The sequence below is a fragment of the Ambystoma mexicanum genome, chromosome 7p (assembly GCF_040938575.1).
Source record: "Ambystoma mexicanum isolate Mex_15411 chromosome 7p, UKY_AmexF1_1, whole genome shotgun sequence".
In the NCBI taxonomy this organism is placed as follows: Eukaryota; Metazoa; Chordata; class Amphibia; order Caudata; family Ambystomatidae; genus Ambystoma; species Ambystoma mexicanum.
The window spans coordinates 457,702,425-457,718,192 of record NC_090939.1 but is presented as its reverse complement, the minus strand read 5'-3'; the positions used below and the strand labels follow the sequence as shown (position 1 = coordinate 457,718,192).

Genomic DNA, 15,768 nt, shown 5'->3' with positions numbered 1-15,768 from the left:
TCTCTTTGTTTCCAGACTCAATTGTCAGGTGCCCCGCTTTTACAGTTGGAGGCCAAATCGCAGCACTCTGGCAATGGATGCGTTCATTCAGGATTGGTCAGGGGGTAACAGCTTATGCTTTTGCTATGATAGCGAGTTACAAGTTCGTAGGCAGTCTACAATGTTGATAATAGTAACACCCCTCTGGCCCGCTCAGGTGTGGTTCCCGGCCCTCTTGGAGTTAGTGGATTTTCCCTGGCTTCTCCCTCCCATCCCCACATCATTACAGACCCAGTGAGTCTCCCTCATGATCTGGTCCTTTGGGGGCATCTTTCCCTGATGGCCTGGAAGATTTCAGCTCTTCCTGGTGCTTCAAAGGGACTTTCGCAGGATGATTTGTGTATCAACAAAGCAACATGGGCAGCCTCCACCAGGTCTGGTTACTCATCAGCATGGAACCGCTGGGTGGGCTGGTTCGTGGCTCAACACTTCAATCCCATTTCTGCCCCTCCTGCAGGGGTAGTTAATTTCCTAGTGACATTTTTCAAGCAGGGCAAGGCCTACAGGATAATCAATGGATTCAGGTCAGCCATTTCTGCGGGGCATGTGTTTGTGAAGGGGAACCCGTTGGTAAACACTTTAGTGCAGAAAGCTCTCAAATCCACTTGCATCAAGGTCCTGCCTGCGGCTAGATATTCAGTCTTGTGGGATGTTAACGTTGTTTCAGTCTTGGCCCGAAAATAACACCTTTTTTCCAAACTTGCTATGTTGTGCCTCATTTCTATTAAGAGGGTTTCAGATATCAAGGCTCAGGATGTGGATAATAAGATGTATTCCATTCAGGGGGTAACGTTTTTAGTTTCTAGGAGAAGTAAGTGTACGATCTCTTCAGTTTTGCATCCCTCCTCCCTTTCCCAGGGAATCACAAATTGTAGTTCAATGTTTTGAACAGAAGACTGGGGTTTAGGGTTCCTCTCAGCTGCTCATTTCTTACCGTAAGCCTCATAAACCTGTATCCCCAGCCACTTTAGCAAGATGGGTCATGAGTGAGGCTGGCATAGATATCTCTTTGTTCAGTAAGGGGCGCAATGGCCTCAAAAGCAGCTTTCCTGGGGGGGGGGGGTTGCAGCACATTTTAAAAGCAGCTGTTTGGTCCAAAGAGTCTACATTCAAGACATTTCATCATAAGCGTATTGAGCATGTAGCTATTTACGTCATGCAAGGCTTTAAACTTGCATAATATGAAGCCTCCTGTCTAACGTGAGAGGGAGTTTAGATTCTATTAAAGACAAGGATGCGAGTATAATACCTCCCTCCCACCCACCCTTTTCTGTTCTTTGTTTCTTGCAGCTTCCGGGTGAGGTGCATTGCAATCAACAAGGCGCAACGTTTGGAGGACTGCTTTCGGGCAAGCAGGCCTCGATTTTCAGTTTCTGGTTCGGTTCCAGGCGGCGATCTTGGCGATGTTCAACCACCAGGATGGCATTGGCCCTGAGACAGCTGCAGAAGAGGACGTCATCCTGGAGGAAGGGACTTTTATGGTGGGATCTGCCTGCCTTTTGGTTGCTGGTGGGGCATGGCCTGTCCACCATCTTGGTTTGGGGGTTACCCTATGGACATATGTGGTTACATTACGTTGTCTGTTAAAATGAAACTTAATGTTGACTTTTAAAGTTTGCATTTTCTTTGCTGTTGTGGTGTTAGTAGTAAATATGATAATGCATAACATTCGCCTTCTTGTCTTTAATAGAATCTAAACCCCCAAGGGAGAGATTATTCATTTTGGTCTGCGGTTGTGTGTTTCCCTATGATGGGAAATCCATGGAAGCATTACTTCTCTTGACGTCTCTTCTCTCCCAACACACTTGCATACTTTAGTAGCAGAGATATTTGCTCTGTCTGTAGGATTGGATGTGTGATTTGGGGTGGCTGGGGAAAATGGTAGGAGGCACCATTTTACAGGATAGTTAAACTTGGGGAGCTGTGAGTAGTTCTTGATAGGCTGTTGTAGGTTGTGTCTACGGAGGGGGCAGAGGGAGAATAGGGCCATCCTGAAATAGCCTTAAAGCTGGCCTGGCCATTCTATATAGGTGGCCCACCTAGTGCTTTCAATAGAGAAAAGCAACCAACCGAGCACAGGAGTTGGGGGTGGGGTGGTCCCATAGTTTAACAGAGGTTCCTCATCTGCCCACCTTTATCTGGCACTGATACTGTAAGATGCACACACAGGATAGCTGCAAACGTTGGTTAAATACCCAAAAGTGGAGACGTGTTTATATGATGCCTGTCAGTTTTGATCGATTGCCTTCTGGTGCCATTGGCAACCACCCATTTCTGCAGGAGTACTCTGCCACACGTTGAGAGAGCACATGGAAATCCAGATTTGCCAACCATTCACCATAGTTATGCTACTGTCGGGCAAAGATGGAGTAACAGTTACGAGCGTACGTACCTGGTGGTGCTACGCGATCTTGGTACTTGGGCTCATAGTCACTGATGGTGAGAAGCATCACTTGAATGGTCCCAATAAATATGCCCGCTAGGCATCCATAGAAGATCACGTAGAACAGAAGGATCTTGACTGTGGTTGAAAAAGAAAAATTAGTGTTAATAGTGCACTTACAAATCAACTAACATCTTGCCCTTGGATTGCTTTAACTCAGAACGAGGTAACGGAATCAAAGAAGGAGCAAATTTGCCACATCCGTACAGAGGGACACCTCACATTTTCATGAACAAAAGTCAGACGCATCAATGCAAAGTGAATGAATCAGATAAGACGCCATGTGGCTTCTTTGCAGAATGTTGCATACGAGCTCGGCTTCCAGTTACTACGGCTTCGAAATAAAAGGTCTCCAAATTAAACCAGTTGCAGTTCGCCCTCCTGTCCCAAATGACTTTTACACGTGCCAAATACTTCTGTGGCTTAACACTGCACATTTCGGCCAGACAACTATGCCAGAACCAGCCGATAGCTCTGACTCAGATTCAGACTTCTGTCCATGCCCACAATGCTGATTTTCTAAACAAGGCCTGTGCGCCACAACTTAAAGGAAGGGGCGGTCCAGTGCCCAGCTTTCTTTTCAAACACTGAAGTAATCAGCAGTGCCTTGGTGACTAGCAATAGAACATGTATATCCGTAAATTAGCTCCAAATCAACTGGCAGCAACTCTGTAGCAACATATCAACCAGGCCTCAACATTTGCACTCTCCCCTAGCTATGGCTAGTGGTAATTGACTCAGCAGGTAAATCTTGTGTGATGTGTGTGTATGTGATGAACCGAGGGAGTGAATAACGTTTCATGCCCGGCTAGTAGCCTGACCCTTGGAATTCACAATTATTGAACTTCTGACATGGGTTATGCTGAGGCTGCATCCCCAAATTAAAGTAAACACAGCCGTATTGTATTACGGCACCACAGTGTGGCCCCGTGCTTATTTCCAGGCAGGATGTAGCTTCAACAGAAAATCAGGCTTCCAGCGATCAATCAAGTATTGTTATTTTTTAACAGTTGCTGCAAAGTGACAAAGATTCATTCTAAAAATGGCTGCTTGCAAAAATCGATTTGGACGTTCATTTGGGGGCTTATTTACTGTCTCTTTGCTAGTCACCAATGCGAATACATGATTACTTCAATGTTTTACAGGAAAAATGATGCAAGGTAACATTCCATTGTTAGCAAAGAAAGCCCACAATTTCAGCACACAGTATTACTTCATTTAAGTGACAAGGCCTGAAGGCCTAAAATAGAAGAGCCTTTTACTTTTGAGTAAGAACACATTTCAAAATGCAGTTGGTTGATGGTGGTGTTTTGAAGTTAAGATGTCTCGGACAGCCAAAAAACAGGTCTATCTGGGACTGATTTAGTCCTTTGCAATCCATTTTCTATTATTTTACGTCGCATTCTGTTCTAATGCCACCTTCATTGGGAGTGGTTGAAAGGCCAGGCAGGGATAGTGGGAGGTGGAAGCAATGCATATATGGGTTTAATCGGAGACATCGGTGTGGCTCAGGACAAGCGTGTATTGTGCAGGCAGGGCGCAATATTGGGTGGGGGAAGTTGCTTAAGGTGTAGAGTAGGATTGGGAAGAAACCATGATCAATAGCCAAAACCCGAAGTTTGCAGTATTCTTTGCTCCAAGATATACTACTTTACAGACAGCTCTTAACCATCTCAGCTCAGATCACATCAACAATGTGATCTGTGGATGCCATCTTAGTCTTCAACGCTACAGCCTGCTGTTCTCAATCATCTTGCATGTATTCCTTGGTCTCCCTCATTTCCAAATTAGACCTGGTTTCGACACTTAGTTTACCTCCTCGACTTAGAAATGGAATCGGCCCATGGCGACGGGTGACACTTTACCCGGGTTTTCTGTAAAATTGTGCATGCCACCATAAGCCAACAGCCCACTTCACGTTGGTTGTGCTGCCGTCTGCCAGAGGCCAGCTATGCTCACTGAAACAATCGAGATGTACTGCAGTAAAAGTCAAAAACCTTTCAAACATACCAGGATTATATATTGCACTCTGCCCCATCTCTGTAAAATCATAGATGGCTACTGCATAAACCGGGGGACCCACAATGAAGGAATAGGGAAGGGCCAGCTATGGGTTGCGCATGTAGCTGGATCTGTCACACCTAGTCCCTGCCCCTATAACAGAATTATGGCAACTTGAAAAGGGAAGTTCAGCTGTGCTCTCAAGCAGCTCCAAACGCAGAAATAAAGTAGACACTTGAGTCATACCCAATCTAGAAAGCAAGTTTCCATTTTTTTTTAATTACTGTCTTTCATTTGGTTTAAATTGAGGGAGGGATCCCAATCAAAGCTAAATAAGTAAAGACTCGCTTTTGTACGCGTGACCCTTTTTAAAAAAATATATATATATATATCACTGCAATCCTCTACCTGCTCGTGCCTCGGGTGAAATTAAGAAATCTGCCCTCAAACACCAACCCTCTATTTCCTCCAGTAGACTGCCCGGCTTTACAATTCCTGCCGCTCAGGACTTACTCATGCCTCCCCCAATAGTACAGCAAATGTCTACCTCATCATGTTGGCAGCTCAGTCTCACTCAGCTTCCAGAAGTTCCATTGGCAATCCTACAGCGCCCGCTCGTCTCCACTCTCCCCTCCATTAGTTTCATGTATATGTGTTAGTCTGGCCCCTAATTGCAATTTCATTACTCAACAGTTACTTTATAACTTTCTTGGCCCCTTCTTTCAAACCCAGTCAGTAGTACCTGCCAAGCCACTGTTCAACCCTGGTTTGTGTGTTGTGTATAGCTTCCCTGCAATGCTGGTTTCACAGCGCCATGCAGGAGGTGGAAAAGTGATGAAAGGGAGGGGGCAGGGCGCATACACAACATAAAGTTACAGATGGATTGCATTCCACCTTTAAATTCCAAGTAAAGTCAGACAAGAGGGAGAGTTGTGCAGTCAGATGTCACTCAGAACCCCTCAGTGTACATTTTCTACTCATGCTGCAAGCTATATTGTCCTTTCTGGTCCAGACCCCTTAAAGGCTGCAGAAATTAAAGCCAGCTGTCCTCTGCAAACATAGGCAAAATTATAAGTCCTGTGCCCGCCAGCCCGTTTTAACCCTAGAATCCATCCTGACACTTTGATTCAAACTATCCGATTACATCATATATATGACGCTGATAGACCATAGAAGGTGGAGTTACCTTAATTATCAAGGATTCCTTTTCAAAAATTGAATGTACACATTTGGCCACACAGAAGCTCCCAATGAGAACACCTCTTCCAAACACTTCTACTTTATTGCCCCCAAAAATAATTTGCAGCGGGAACAATAGCCAGCTGCTTAGCATCCATCGCAGTGAAATCCATAAGCGATCTCAACATTTGGTTCGATTCTGCTAAAAATTCTGTCACCCAAGCTATGTAATGCAATTTAGCATCACTTGGACATTTTTCTTTAGCAACTAAACTTGCACAGTCCAGGCTAATGGTTAGATTGAGTTTTACAGCCATCATTATAAACACTGCAGCTCCAAACAAAGTCCAACTCAATGAAATCAGAAGACACAGATTACCTCTGGAGATTGAAAACCACAGAAATAGAACCGAACTATAAATCTATCAAAGGTCATTCCGGGACTACCTCGAATGATTATCAGAACAGCATAAGTGTTGCCAATACCTTACATCAGATTGCCCCTCAAAAACAGGCAATGCCTCTTACAACTATAACTTACCCTTTGCAATGAAAAATACTCAAATTCAACACAACAGAAAACAAGAACTCAGAAAAGCACAAAAGGATTTATTTTAAATGTCTTTGAAGGGCAAAACGTGAATACTACTCGGAGAGAAGTGATTTGGTTGTAAACCCCTCCAAAGAAGCTCTTAAGGTTTTTAATAAACTACAGAAATAGTCTGCCCTTGATTCATCCATTCTATTTTCACTGAAATTGTGAGTCTCGCGACTTGTTAAAGAATGAAATCCAAACCCCATGTACCAAAGTGGCTGCCAATGCAGCAACCTCTACAGGCTCTCCTAATCAGCACGGGCCCATTAAACAGTGTGCTCCTCCGCCATCTGAATTATCCCTCCTTTCAGAGGCCCAGTAGGAGAAACGAATTCAGCCTAGTAAAGCTACAGGCTGCCATACAATATTGGTCCAGCCCAACAAAAAAATAAATTATAATAATAAATAAATAAAAAAAGCACACTGTTTTAGTGCTAAAAAAAACTTGATCCAGGCAGCATACTAAATCATAACTTAGTCTACGGTTTTGTGAGGCCAAAAATAAAAGCAGATCTGATCAGTCTGTTATCAAAGAAAGCATCACTGGTTCCAAATTTACCACCAAATGGTCATCCCATTTCTGAGTTACCCTATGTGCGGAAGCTCCTTGAAAATGTGGAAGATGTTCAAATCAAGAATTTGCAGAAAGAAATCCCTAAATCAACAAGGAGGCTTTCTTCTTGGTATGACTACAAAGTCTGTGTTACTTAATGTTGTGGACCACCATTGCAGGTGGCAACATAGCTGTCCTGGTTTGACTGGCTCTCTCTGCAGCCTTTTACAACGGGTCATGGATTGCTTCTGGAGATACTTAGTCAATTAAGTTATCAAGGCACTGTACTGAAATGCATTAAATCCGACCTTTCTGGAATGGTCCCAAAAGTTACTCTTTGTGCGTTTAATTCACAAGAATATACCATATCTTGTGGTGTCCCCACAGGGCTCTGCACTCTCCCCACCGGGCTTTAATATTTGTGTTTTTTTGTTAACACACCTAATTATTCTTTTGAGCTGGGCGCATATACTTACTTAAGTTGTGAAATAACTTGACTGTCATCTCCCTAACAGCAGTGAGGCAAGACAGTCTGCAACCGCAACATTTGCACAGACTTATGGAAGGATGTGGTGAAAGATTAAAATAAAGGCATTACAGGTGCTACTAAATCACAAGATAGGATGTTGGTCCAATTACTTTTAGCTGGATTGTCTGGGACATTGTCGAAACCGAGTTCATCGACTAAATAAATGCTGGGTTAAAAATGTATTAAATCCATTCTTTATTTGCAAAAATTAGGTCAGCAGATAAAGCAGCTTTTTGCAATTAAAAATGTAAGTTATTTTCAGCAAACGCTCAGAATAGTCCCATGAATAGTTGGTCCTTAATGCTAGAGTACCCTAAATACATTTATTTGGGATTTCTGAATCTTCAGTCTATAATCTTCAGAGTCCAAACTTTGGCTGCAAGATCACTCTGCAAAGTAGCTCCATATACATCACCAGCATCTCACCACCTCCATTGGCTACCTTTAAGCTATATAATTTAGTTTAAGCTGCTATGTGTGGCCCAGAAGGCCATCTAGGGGCACAGGCCACACATTTTGCGTCAAAGAAACAGTTCCCACTGGTAAACTCTGGCTACTCTGCAAGCTACCATTATGCTCAATTGGGATGTAGGAGGTTCTGTCTACAGGTGTCAACTTTGTAATGTACCGCCTCTGCACATCAGTGACACCTGATATCTCCAAATTCTACATTTTAATTGAAGCCTGGCTATGTCTACCTCTTTCCGGCAAAAACCACCAGGTGAATGTTGCGAAGAGGGCTAATAATTGTGAAGAAAGAAAACTAAAATGCAATCTGCAGACAAAAGGTTTGAATGATGGTAGGGGTGACTTAGCCCTTCATGCTTCTAAGGTTGATGAGTCGAACCCCATGGCGTGGAGTAGGAAAGCCCAGTATAGTACTTGGAAATGGGTATAATCTGGCAGCACACACTGGTAAAGCTGGATCTAACAGACATGGGATCAGCATTTCCACGAAATAAAAAGGCTAAACGGAAACCGGTGGTGTGATGGAATAGTACACACTTGAACCTTTGTGAGTGCACAACCCTGCCCATAACCTTGGGCAAGTTCACTGCGATTACCAAACGTAATGTTTTCAGCAGCCAGCAACTCCGTCCTTTATCAGGGCAATGCCCAGAAGCACGATTCAGATGTCTCAATGTCAGAAAGACTGACATAAAACGCACTCTTGGCAAGTACGAAATTGTGTGCATGCAACGTCCCTAATCAATGGCCCTTCCGTTCCTTTCCCTTGAGCCTTCGCCAACAAGCTTCCTTCCTAATTTACAATCATGGCAACTTGCACAAGCCCACCACATGGGGACCGCCTCTGCTCTCTGGTAGAAGCAACTTCCAACCATTAAACAAATACAAACAAGGAGACCGGATATGCACGTCAGGTGGCAAGTAAATTCTGCCAGGCTAATAAAACTTGAAATGTATATCCATAGAACCCAGAAATTATGGCCTCATTAGCTTTGGTGTTGTATACGGTGCAGGCTACAAAAGAGGGATTTGAAGGGCCTGATCGCCACCCCCCCCCCACCCAAACATCTGAGTGTGCATCTAAGGTGTATTCTAAGTGCAATGCTTTGCCCAGGTGATCCTCTATGAGACTAAGTGAGAGGGTAAGGGAGTTCCAGAAGGTGGGAGCAATGACAGAGAAACAGGCACCTCCTAATCTGGAGAACTTGAAGGGGGACTACCAGGAGGTGTGCAGACACGATATGAAGGTGGTCTTTTCAAAGGCACTATGGGACACAACCTTTATCTTGTCTAACCAGTTATTTCAAGACTACTTTTCTAAGATTGCTGTTCTTAGGAGCCTAAATCCAATGGATTCAGTTGAATTAACTAAGAGTAACATTTCCCAAGAATGCTATTGTGTTTAAACAATAGCCAGGGACAGTTAACGCTGCAGTTGCATGCAGATTTGGGCCTGCACCATATCTGCCCCATGCAATACAACGGATTATGTTGCCTTTTTTACCCGGCGATCTTGCATTGCAGAGGACGGAATTGACACACTCTGCTTCTGTAGCAGTTCTATACTGGCTGCCTTTAAGCAAATCATTTCATATGGTGTCAGCTGGAGATCGACACACAATTGCATATTTTTTGTCACAAATCTATTAAGTATCGGCTAAGTTTACTTCTTCCATGAGACACACAGGTTATGGATAACATTTGACTCCCGATCCCTTGCCGGTCGTCTACTTATTTGGACTCATTTATCGCACAAAACAAGCCGAATTTGTTGCCATTGTCTTCCATGTAATCTGTACCGTAATTCTTTTTTTTTTAAAACACAACTTCAGCCACCATGGAGGATCATCAGGTTGGATGATATCCAAATATCTGACTGCTTTGACCAATGAGCAGGTGTAAAGGAATAGCTGTTGAATCCCCTGCCTGTTGTCACGTCTGCCCATGTGTACTTACACTGAGACAAATACTCATTGATAAAAATTGCCCCCAACGGTATGTCATAGGGAAAACGCAAATCATCAAGGTTGGTTTTCAGTGGATATCGAGATGCACCGATTGCAGCCATGTGTTTTTGTATGCTCCCTGAAAGGGTTGGCGCAGTGGGTTGTGTAATCCAAATAGAGCAAATAAGAGCAATAGTGGAAAAGGTACATTAGAGATAAAAACAGTACAAAGAATTGTGCACACTGGTAAAGTGTGATTACTTTTTGGAAAATTGGGTATAGGCTAACCTAGCACCCATTACTGGAGGAATTAATTGAATTTGTCCTTACTGTGATAAGTGGGTATAGAATCTGTTTGTGGCATGATACCGAGATTTAAAATGCCTTGCCTTACTGGGCACAAAATAACATACCACTGCTTTGCCCGTCCAGCAAAATGGAACCTGGCGGTACTTTGCAGAGTAGAAACGGAACCTGCCACTGCCAGGGCAACGGCCTACTTTTGACAGTGGTACGGGTTCCAGGACATTGGACAGCAATAGTGAGGGCACATGGGATTTTGATGGCAATGCTTGATACCACTACCTGATAGACAATGAAGGTAGTTAGCTCATATAAACAGCTTACAGTCAACAAACGTTAAATCAGTGCTGTGAGAAATACATATTCAATATTTTATTCATAATTTAGTAGAAAAACACAATTTTATGACTTAAAAAAAAGCAGTGGGTCAATCCCAATCGCTTGACATAATAAAATTAGAACACTGTCTAAAAACAGACGATATAGTCGTGACACATAAATTTAGAAGCAATCTAGTAACATATGTCTAATTGCCATGTATTAGATTCTATGATGATTGCGGGGGGTGGGAGGGGGCATTTGCCATCTCCAACAAATTATAGGACTCTATGTTGAAAAAGATGTTTCATCAGTCTAGTAAGTGCTTGCCTAGATGGAGAAAACTCTATCTAGATACCACTACCTGCCATAGCATGTGAACATCACACAACATATAGCAATCCCTCACAAATTATTATTACTGCGCATGTGATGGCAATAGCCTGTAAATGAGTGTTTCTGCGCTGGCATATGATGCTAATGCTATTGTCTGTGTGCTAAGGGGTACTATTTTTAAGGAAAATTCCCTAAAAACATTAATGCATGGCCGCTCAGCGAAGGAAGAAGTCTTCTGGAGCAGGGGGGGGAGAGGGGCATGGCAGGGATGACCAGCAGTGTGATGGATGAGACGAGGAGGTGGAGCGGGCAAAGGGGCTGGTGTATTTTGCTGGAACTGTGGTAGGTGAGAGACACCTGCAATCTTTGGAGGAAACAGGATCCAGATTGGTTCCCAGGATTCCATTCTGGGTTCTAAATGCAAATAGGTAGAAGTGGCAGTCACTGTATGCAAGCTGTGGTGCACTCATCTCCGAGCAAGAAGAGATAATGGCCCCGATTTACAAAATGTTTTTACATAGCGGGCTGGGGTGGGGGGGGGTTAAGTCCCATTGAAAACATTTGTGTAAATCAGAAATCAGGCCCGAAGACTGGTTTCCCGAAACTGCATCACTGCAAACGTGTGTTTAGGAGGCACGTTGAAAAGTAGGCAAACAAGTTCTGCACTCCCAGCTTCTGCAGTCATAAATCGCCACCACTACATAAATATTTAACCAAGCCCAGCATGTGACCTAAACAGGCACCGCCCCCTCAAATAGAAAGCTTGCACTGTGTTAGTTTAACAGTTAATTTTAGTAACCAGGCAGCGCTGTTCAAGTGCCAGTGACGTCAGGGAGTAGCTTTTCCACTGCTAGCTCGTGAGTTGCAAAGGACGGTGTTGCAATCGGCCAGGTGCCTTCCGCTTCTCTGAAAGTGCGATGACGTCCATCCCCGCAGACCAGGCACGGCCTTCGTCTGTAAAAACCAGCTCCGCGCCGGTGTTACCTCGACCAGCAGACATGAATTTACCGCCAGGCAACTCCAACGGGAAGGAGCCCCATGGAGGCTGACCGAGGACAGCGCCTCGGGCCTTGCTCCGAGAGATAGCCTCACATGACTGCCTGCCAGGGCACAAGAGGTCACGGGAGAGGGGAGAACTAATCGCCCACATTTCTCGTCGAGGAAACTTGTGTACCCAAAGCGGTGTATCCTGAAAAACTGACAACCTCATGTTCTGGGACTTCTTAGACTAGACCTTGGCATCACAGAGCAATGGCCCAACGACAGTATTATGCTGATAATGAATTAAAAAAGTAAAAAGTAATTGCTTCTGCCTTTACAGGGAGGTGGTGTTAAACAAGGGGAAAAAGCAATGCGGAAAGGATGACATGCAACCATAGGGCGATATGAATAATGGGAAAAGTGGCTAAAAATTGACAAAAATATCACGAATTAAAGGTGGCTAAACCCCAACCAACATAACCTATCCCAACAGAACTCGACAAACTCACTGCAAGTTATCTAGCGGCCTGATGACCTCTGCCCAAGGTCATGGTCGGCTCTACCATCAACTCCAAACGTTTTTGATTTGGTTGGGCGAGAAGTACGAATGTTCCTAATGTCTAGATGCAAAGCAACGACCCCACTTGTTATACATCAAAAAAATGAAGGGGGGCAGTGAAGAGCGAATCAGCTGTGAGAGTGCCCTGCAAAGTTGCACCTGTTGCCCTGGAGACCAAACAGATGCAGACCCGAGGGCTTATAAACGCGGGGCCTAGCCTAAAAGAACTGGCAGCTGAACGGGGCTGGTCACTTGCCCAACCGCTACAACAAAGCCAACATGTCGCCCTTTGATACATTGGAACCGCCCCCACCAGGAAGGCCTCGTTCAACGCTGCCTAGGCCGCACTGCTGATCCTCCATGGCAGCGCAGGCTGCGTCCATTACCTCTCTCGATAAGGAACGATATTTATTCCAAGGTTTAAAAGCAATCCACGACAAAGTGCAAAGGGTTCTGCAGAGTAAAAAAGGCCGCTTATGACAGACCCATATAAACGAAAACAGGTCCTTGGGCGATGCACAAGCCCATTGAGCAAGCAACAGAAACACAACCTTCATATAAACTGCCACTTTCTGCGGATTTCTTTGCTAGCCGTTGTTAGAGGCGTTTGGAACACTTGAAGCGCAGATATTACGCCTAATAGTAAAGTGGTCTTCTAGGCCAAGGTGCGTGTACCAGATGAGTGAATCCGTAATCAGTGGGAAGTGCGGACATCTAGGTCCAACCGACACTTGTAGGGGATATGGATTTCCAGCCAAACATCAACACCACCTCCAAAACGGAGGCTTGGGTAACATTACACCAGCCTTTATCTCCATCCCAGAGTCTAAAATCCAAACACCAAGCTCTGTTCAGGCATACATGCTCAAGACACCAAGCGAGGGCAGAGAAATATTTCCATTGCACAGAACAATGACCCATTACAATAAGACCAGAGGTTCTACACAAGCTTTAAGACATTTGATGCAAGCAACATTATCCTGTGTGATAACTTCACCGTGAATGTACACGCCATCCGGTCATCATTGACCAGGGGGCATCTGCGGTTAAGGTGGCCAGGTGTTTCCATGTCACTGGGGGTGCCACTTCTACAGGCCGGACCTTCATTTTGCAGACTAATGCTTTGTGACAGTTGCGTTCTTGCTTCTCAAATTTACAAAATGGAGGCAAGTACCTCTCTGCAATGTTTTTTAAAGGGCTAGAGAATTATGGAAAAGGCGTCACCTGGTAACAGGCATTAGCCCACCCAGTCTCAAGGAGAAGCAACAACAGTGTTGCAGTTGAGGCTAAACAGAGGTTAGAGTTTGTCTAGAAACTGCAGTCACCAGAAGAAATGAATGGTATTGTGGTGGACCCAAAACGAGCACATACAGTTTAATGGGAAATTGGGGGTTATGTTAGTGGTTAGATATTGAGATGGGGGGGGTTAAGGAGGTTAACAATGCACCATCCATCATACAGAAATAGGGGTATTAGTTACTGAATGGGGATACTGCACCCCACTTTTTTGGGGAGGTGGGGATGGTAGAGTGACTTCAACTTCCAACAAACCAATATCTTGCCATTGACTTCAAAGGAGCCCTCCTTGGAGGCACAACAGGCCGAGAACGTATAATTCGCCCGGTATCTAGCACAGAAATCGTTATCCATCACCTAGGACTAGCGGCCTTCTGACTGGCTGCCCTTTGTCACTACTGTCCATGGCACAACCATACCTGTGCTGCGCATTTGCATGCAGATAAGTGACCTTGGGGTTTAGATAGATGGGTTCAAGTCTCTCCCCCACTACCTGCCATAATGCAAGCCACGGAATCTGTGACCATGTGGGAGATTTAGCACTCCCAGACTTGAAAGTAGGGGTTGAAGGTCAAGGTGCGGTCAGAGGAGCTGTAACAGCCGCATCCAGAGTAAACAAGTCAATTCATTAGTGAGGTACAAGTACCCAATGTAACCGCCGGTCCAATAGGACATCAGTGCTTGGGTAGGAACGTTTTCCTGGTCCGTGGGTCATCCAGAGCCACTGAAGGCTGCCTTCGCAGTTTGCAGACGGGGTGGAGGCGGCTCGGATTTGCATGAAAACCCTGCTACGCCGCACAGGGGAGGCCTCGCTCAAATTACAGCTGGTTGCTAGGCTACAGCGCTTGAGGACCTGAGCAGCTCCAGAGTTTCTGCATTCAACCGTCTGCACGGCGCTGCGGTCTGTCATCCAGCAAGGTACATATGCGAGGCGGTGCCTCCCTCAGGAGTCCGAGGTACCCCCTGACGCCTCTCCACGTCCTGGGGCACATTGTGCCCTTGGGAATGTGCCATCACCTTGACCAACCTTGGGCTCTGATGCATTATTAACCCGTTGTTTTCGGAAAAAATCCAACCCGGCCTATATCAAATTTTCCTGGTGCAATCCAGTAAGCCACTATAAAATGCAACCGCTGTGGACGGGGCCGTTTCTAATTTCAGACCCGGCTGTCCAGCGATGCGCAAGGTGGGGAGAGAAGGGCCGGGGGATACTCGCCAGAGGCACCCCGCCCCCCCTTCCCCTCTCCGCGGACGAGAGGCTACTGTATCTGTATCAACGGCCTTCGGGGTGACCTTGACTGCAGCTCGCCGCCCTTCAGCGGGGCAGGCGCCGCGGGTTTCCAAAAGCACAAACACATCCACAGCGCCGGGCCCCGGCAGAGGTCAGACGGCAGCAGCTGGGCACATCCCTTCCGGGCCTTGCGTGCGGAGTTCCCGGTGCATGAGGCGGCTCCGTAGCCGTCAATAGCCCGCTCTCTTCTTTCTAACTTTGCCACTTCTCCGTGTTATAGCAAAAATGCTTCCGGTCGCTGCATTATTTTAGTTTTTTTTTTTTTGCACTCGCATTCAAACCCTTTTCGATACTTACACCAGCTCCCCCCGGTCCGTCCTAGAAACTCCTTTTTTTCCGAATTCCAGACGAATTTCTTCCAGTCGCCCTCTCCCTCCTTGGATTTTCCTTTAGCCATGGCTGTGTCCTTGTGCCGGCGGGCGGGTCCTTGCTGCTGTGCCTTCGCGCTATATCCGCCCTTCACTCCTTTTACACTAAAATGATTCTTCACGTTTTGGGGGACGGGGTGTGGGTTGGGGGATCAGCCGGCGTCTGGAGGGGGCAGGTTAGGGGGGAGGACGCTACAGGCACAGCAGCAGCGGTGGAGCGGCTGAAGTGGGAACCGGCGAGATCACTGCAGCCGACCCCCCTTCGCATTTATCCTGACCGTGCCGGCACGGGGCCTCGCCCACCGGCAGACCCAGTGCCAATGAGAGAGCCCAGGGGCGGCTCCAGTGGGCGGACCCGCAGATACCGGTAACAAGGCTGCTGGTGGCGGTGACTCAAGTCTGCAGTAGGTACCCCCCTCCCTTCTCTCCTCCCTCCATCTCTCTCACACACACACGCATTCCGCTATCCCTTTCACTGCGCTCTGCAAACACCACATAACCAGAGTGATTGAAATGCAAGGTGAAACATGCTGTTTGGTGTGGTGGAAGTGGAACACATGCCC

At 45.9% G+C, this 15,768-nt stretch overlaps 1 protein-coding gene across 1 annotated transcript in view; it reads right to left on the bottom strand.

The window, feature by feature from the left end:
* The window catches only part of ATP1B1 (ATPase Na+/K+ transporting subunit beta 1), a 78,759-nt gene extending 63,307 nt beyond the window's left edge, over positions 1–15,452 (bottom strand). Inside the window, exons 1-2 of the mRNA XM_069636475.1 lie at positions 15,135–15,452; positions 2,432–2,560 (exon numbers count right to left, since the gene is read on the bottom strand). Of these exons, the coding sequence (XP_069492576.1) occupies positions 2,432–2,560; positions 15,135–15,234 (229 nt within the window). The 5' untranslated portion in view covers positions 15,235–15,452. The remainder of the gene's footprint in view (positions 1–2,431; positions 2,561–15,134) is intronic.
* Between the last annotated feature and the right edge of the window lie 316 nt (positions 15,453–15,768).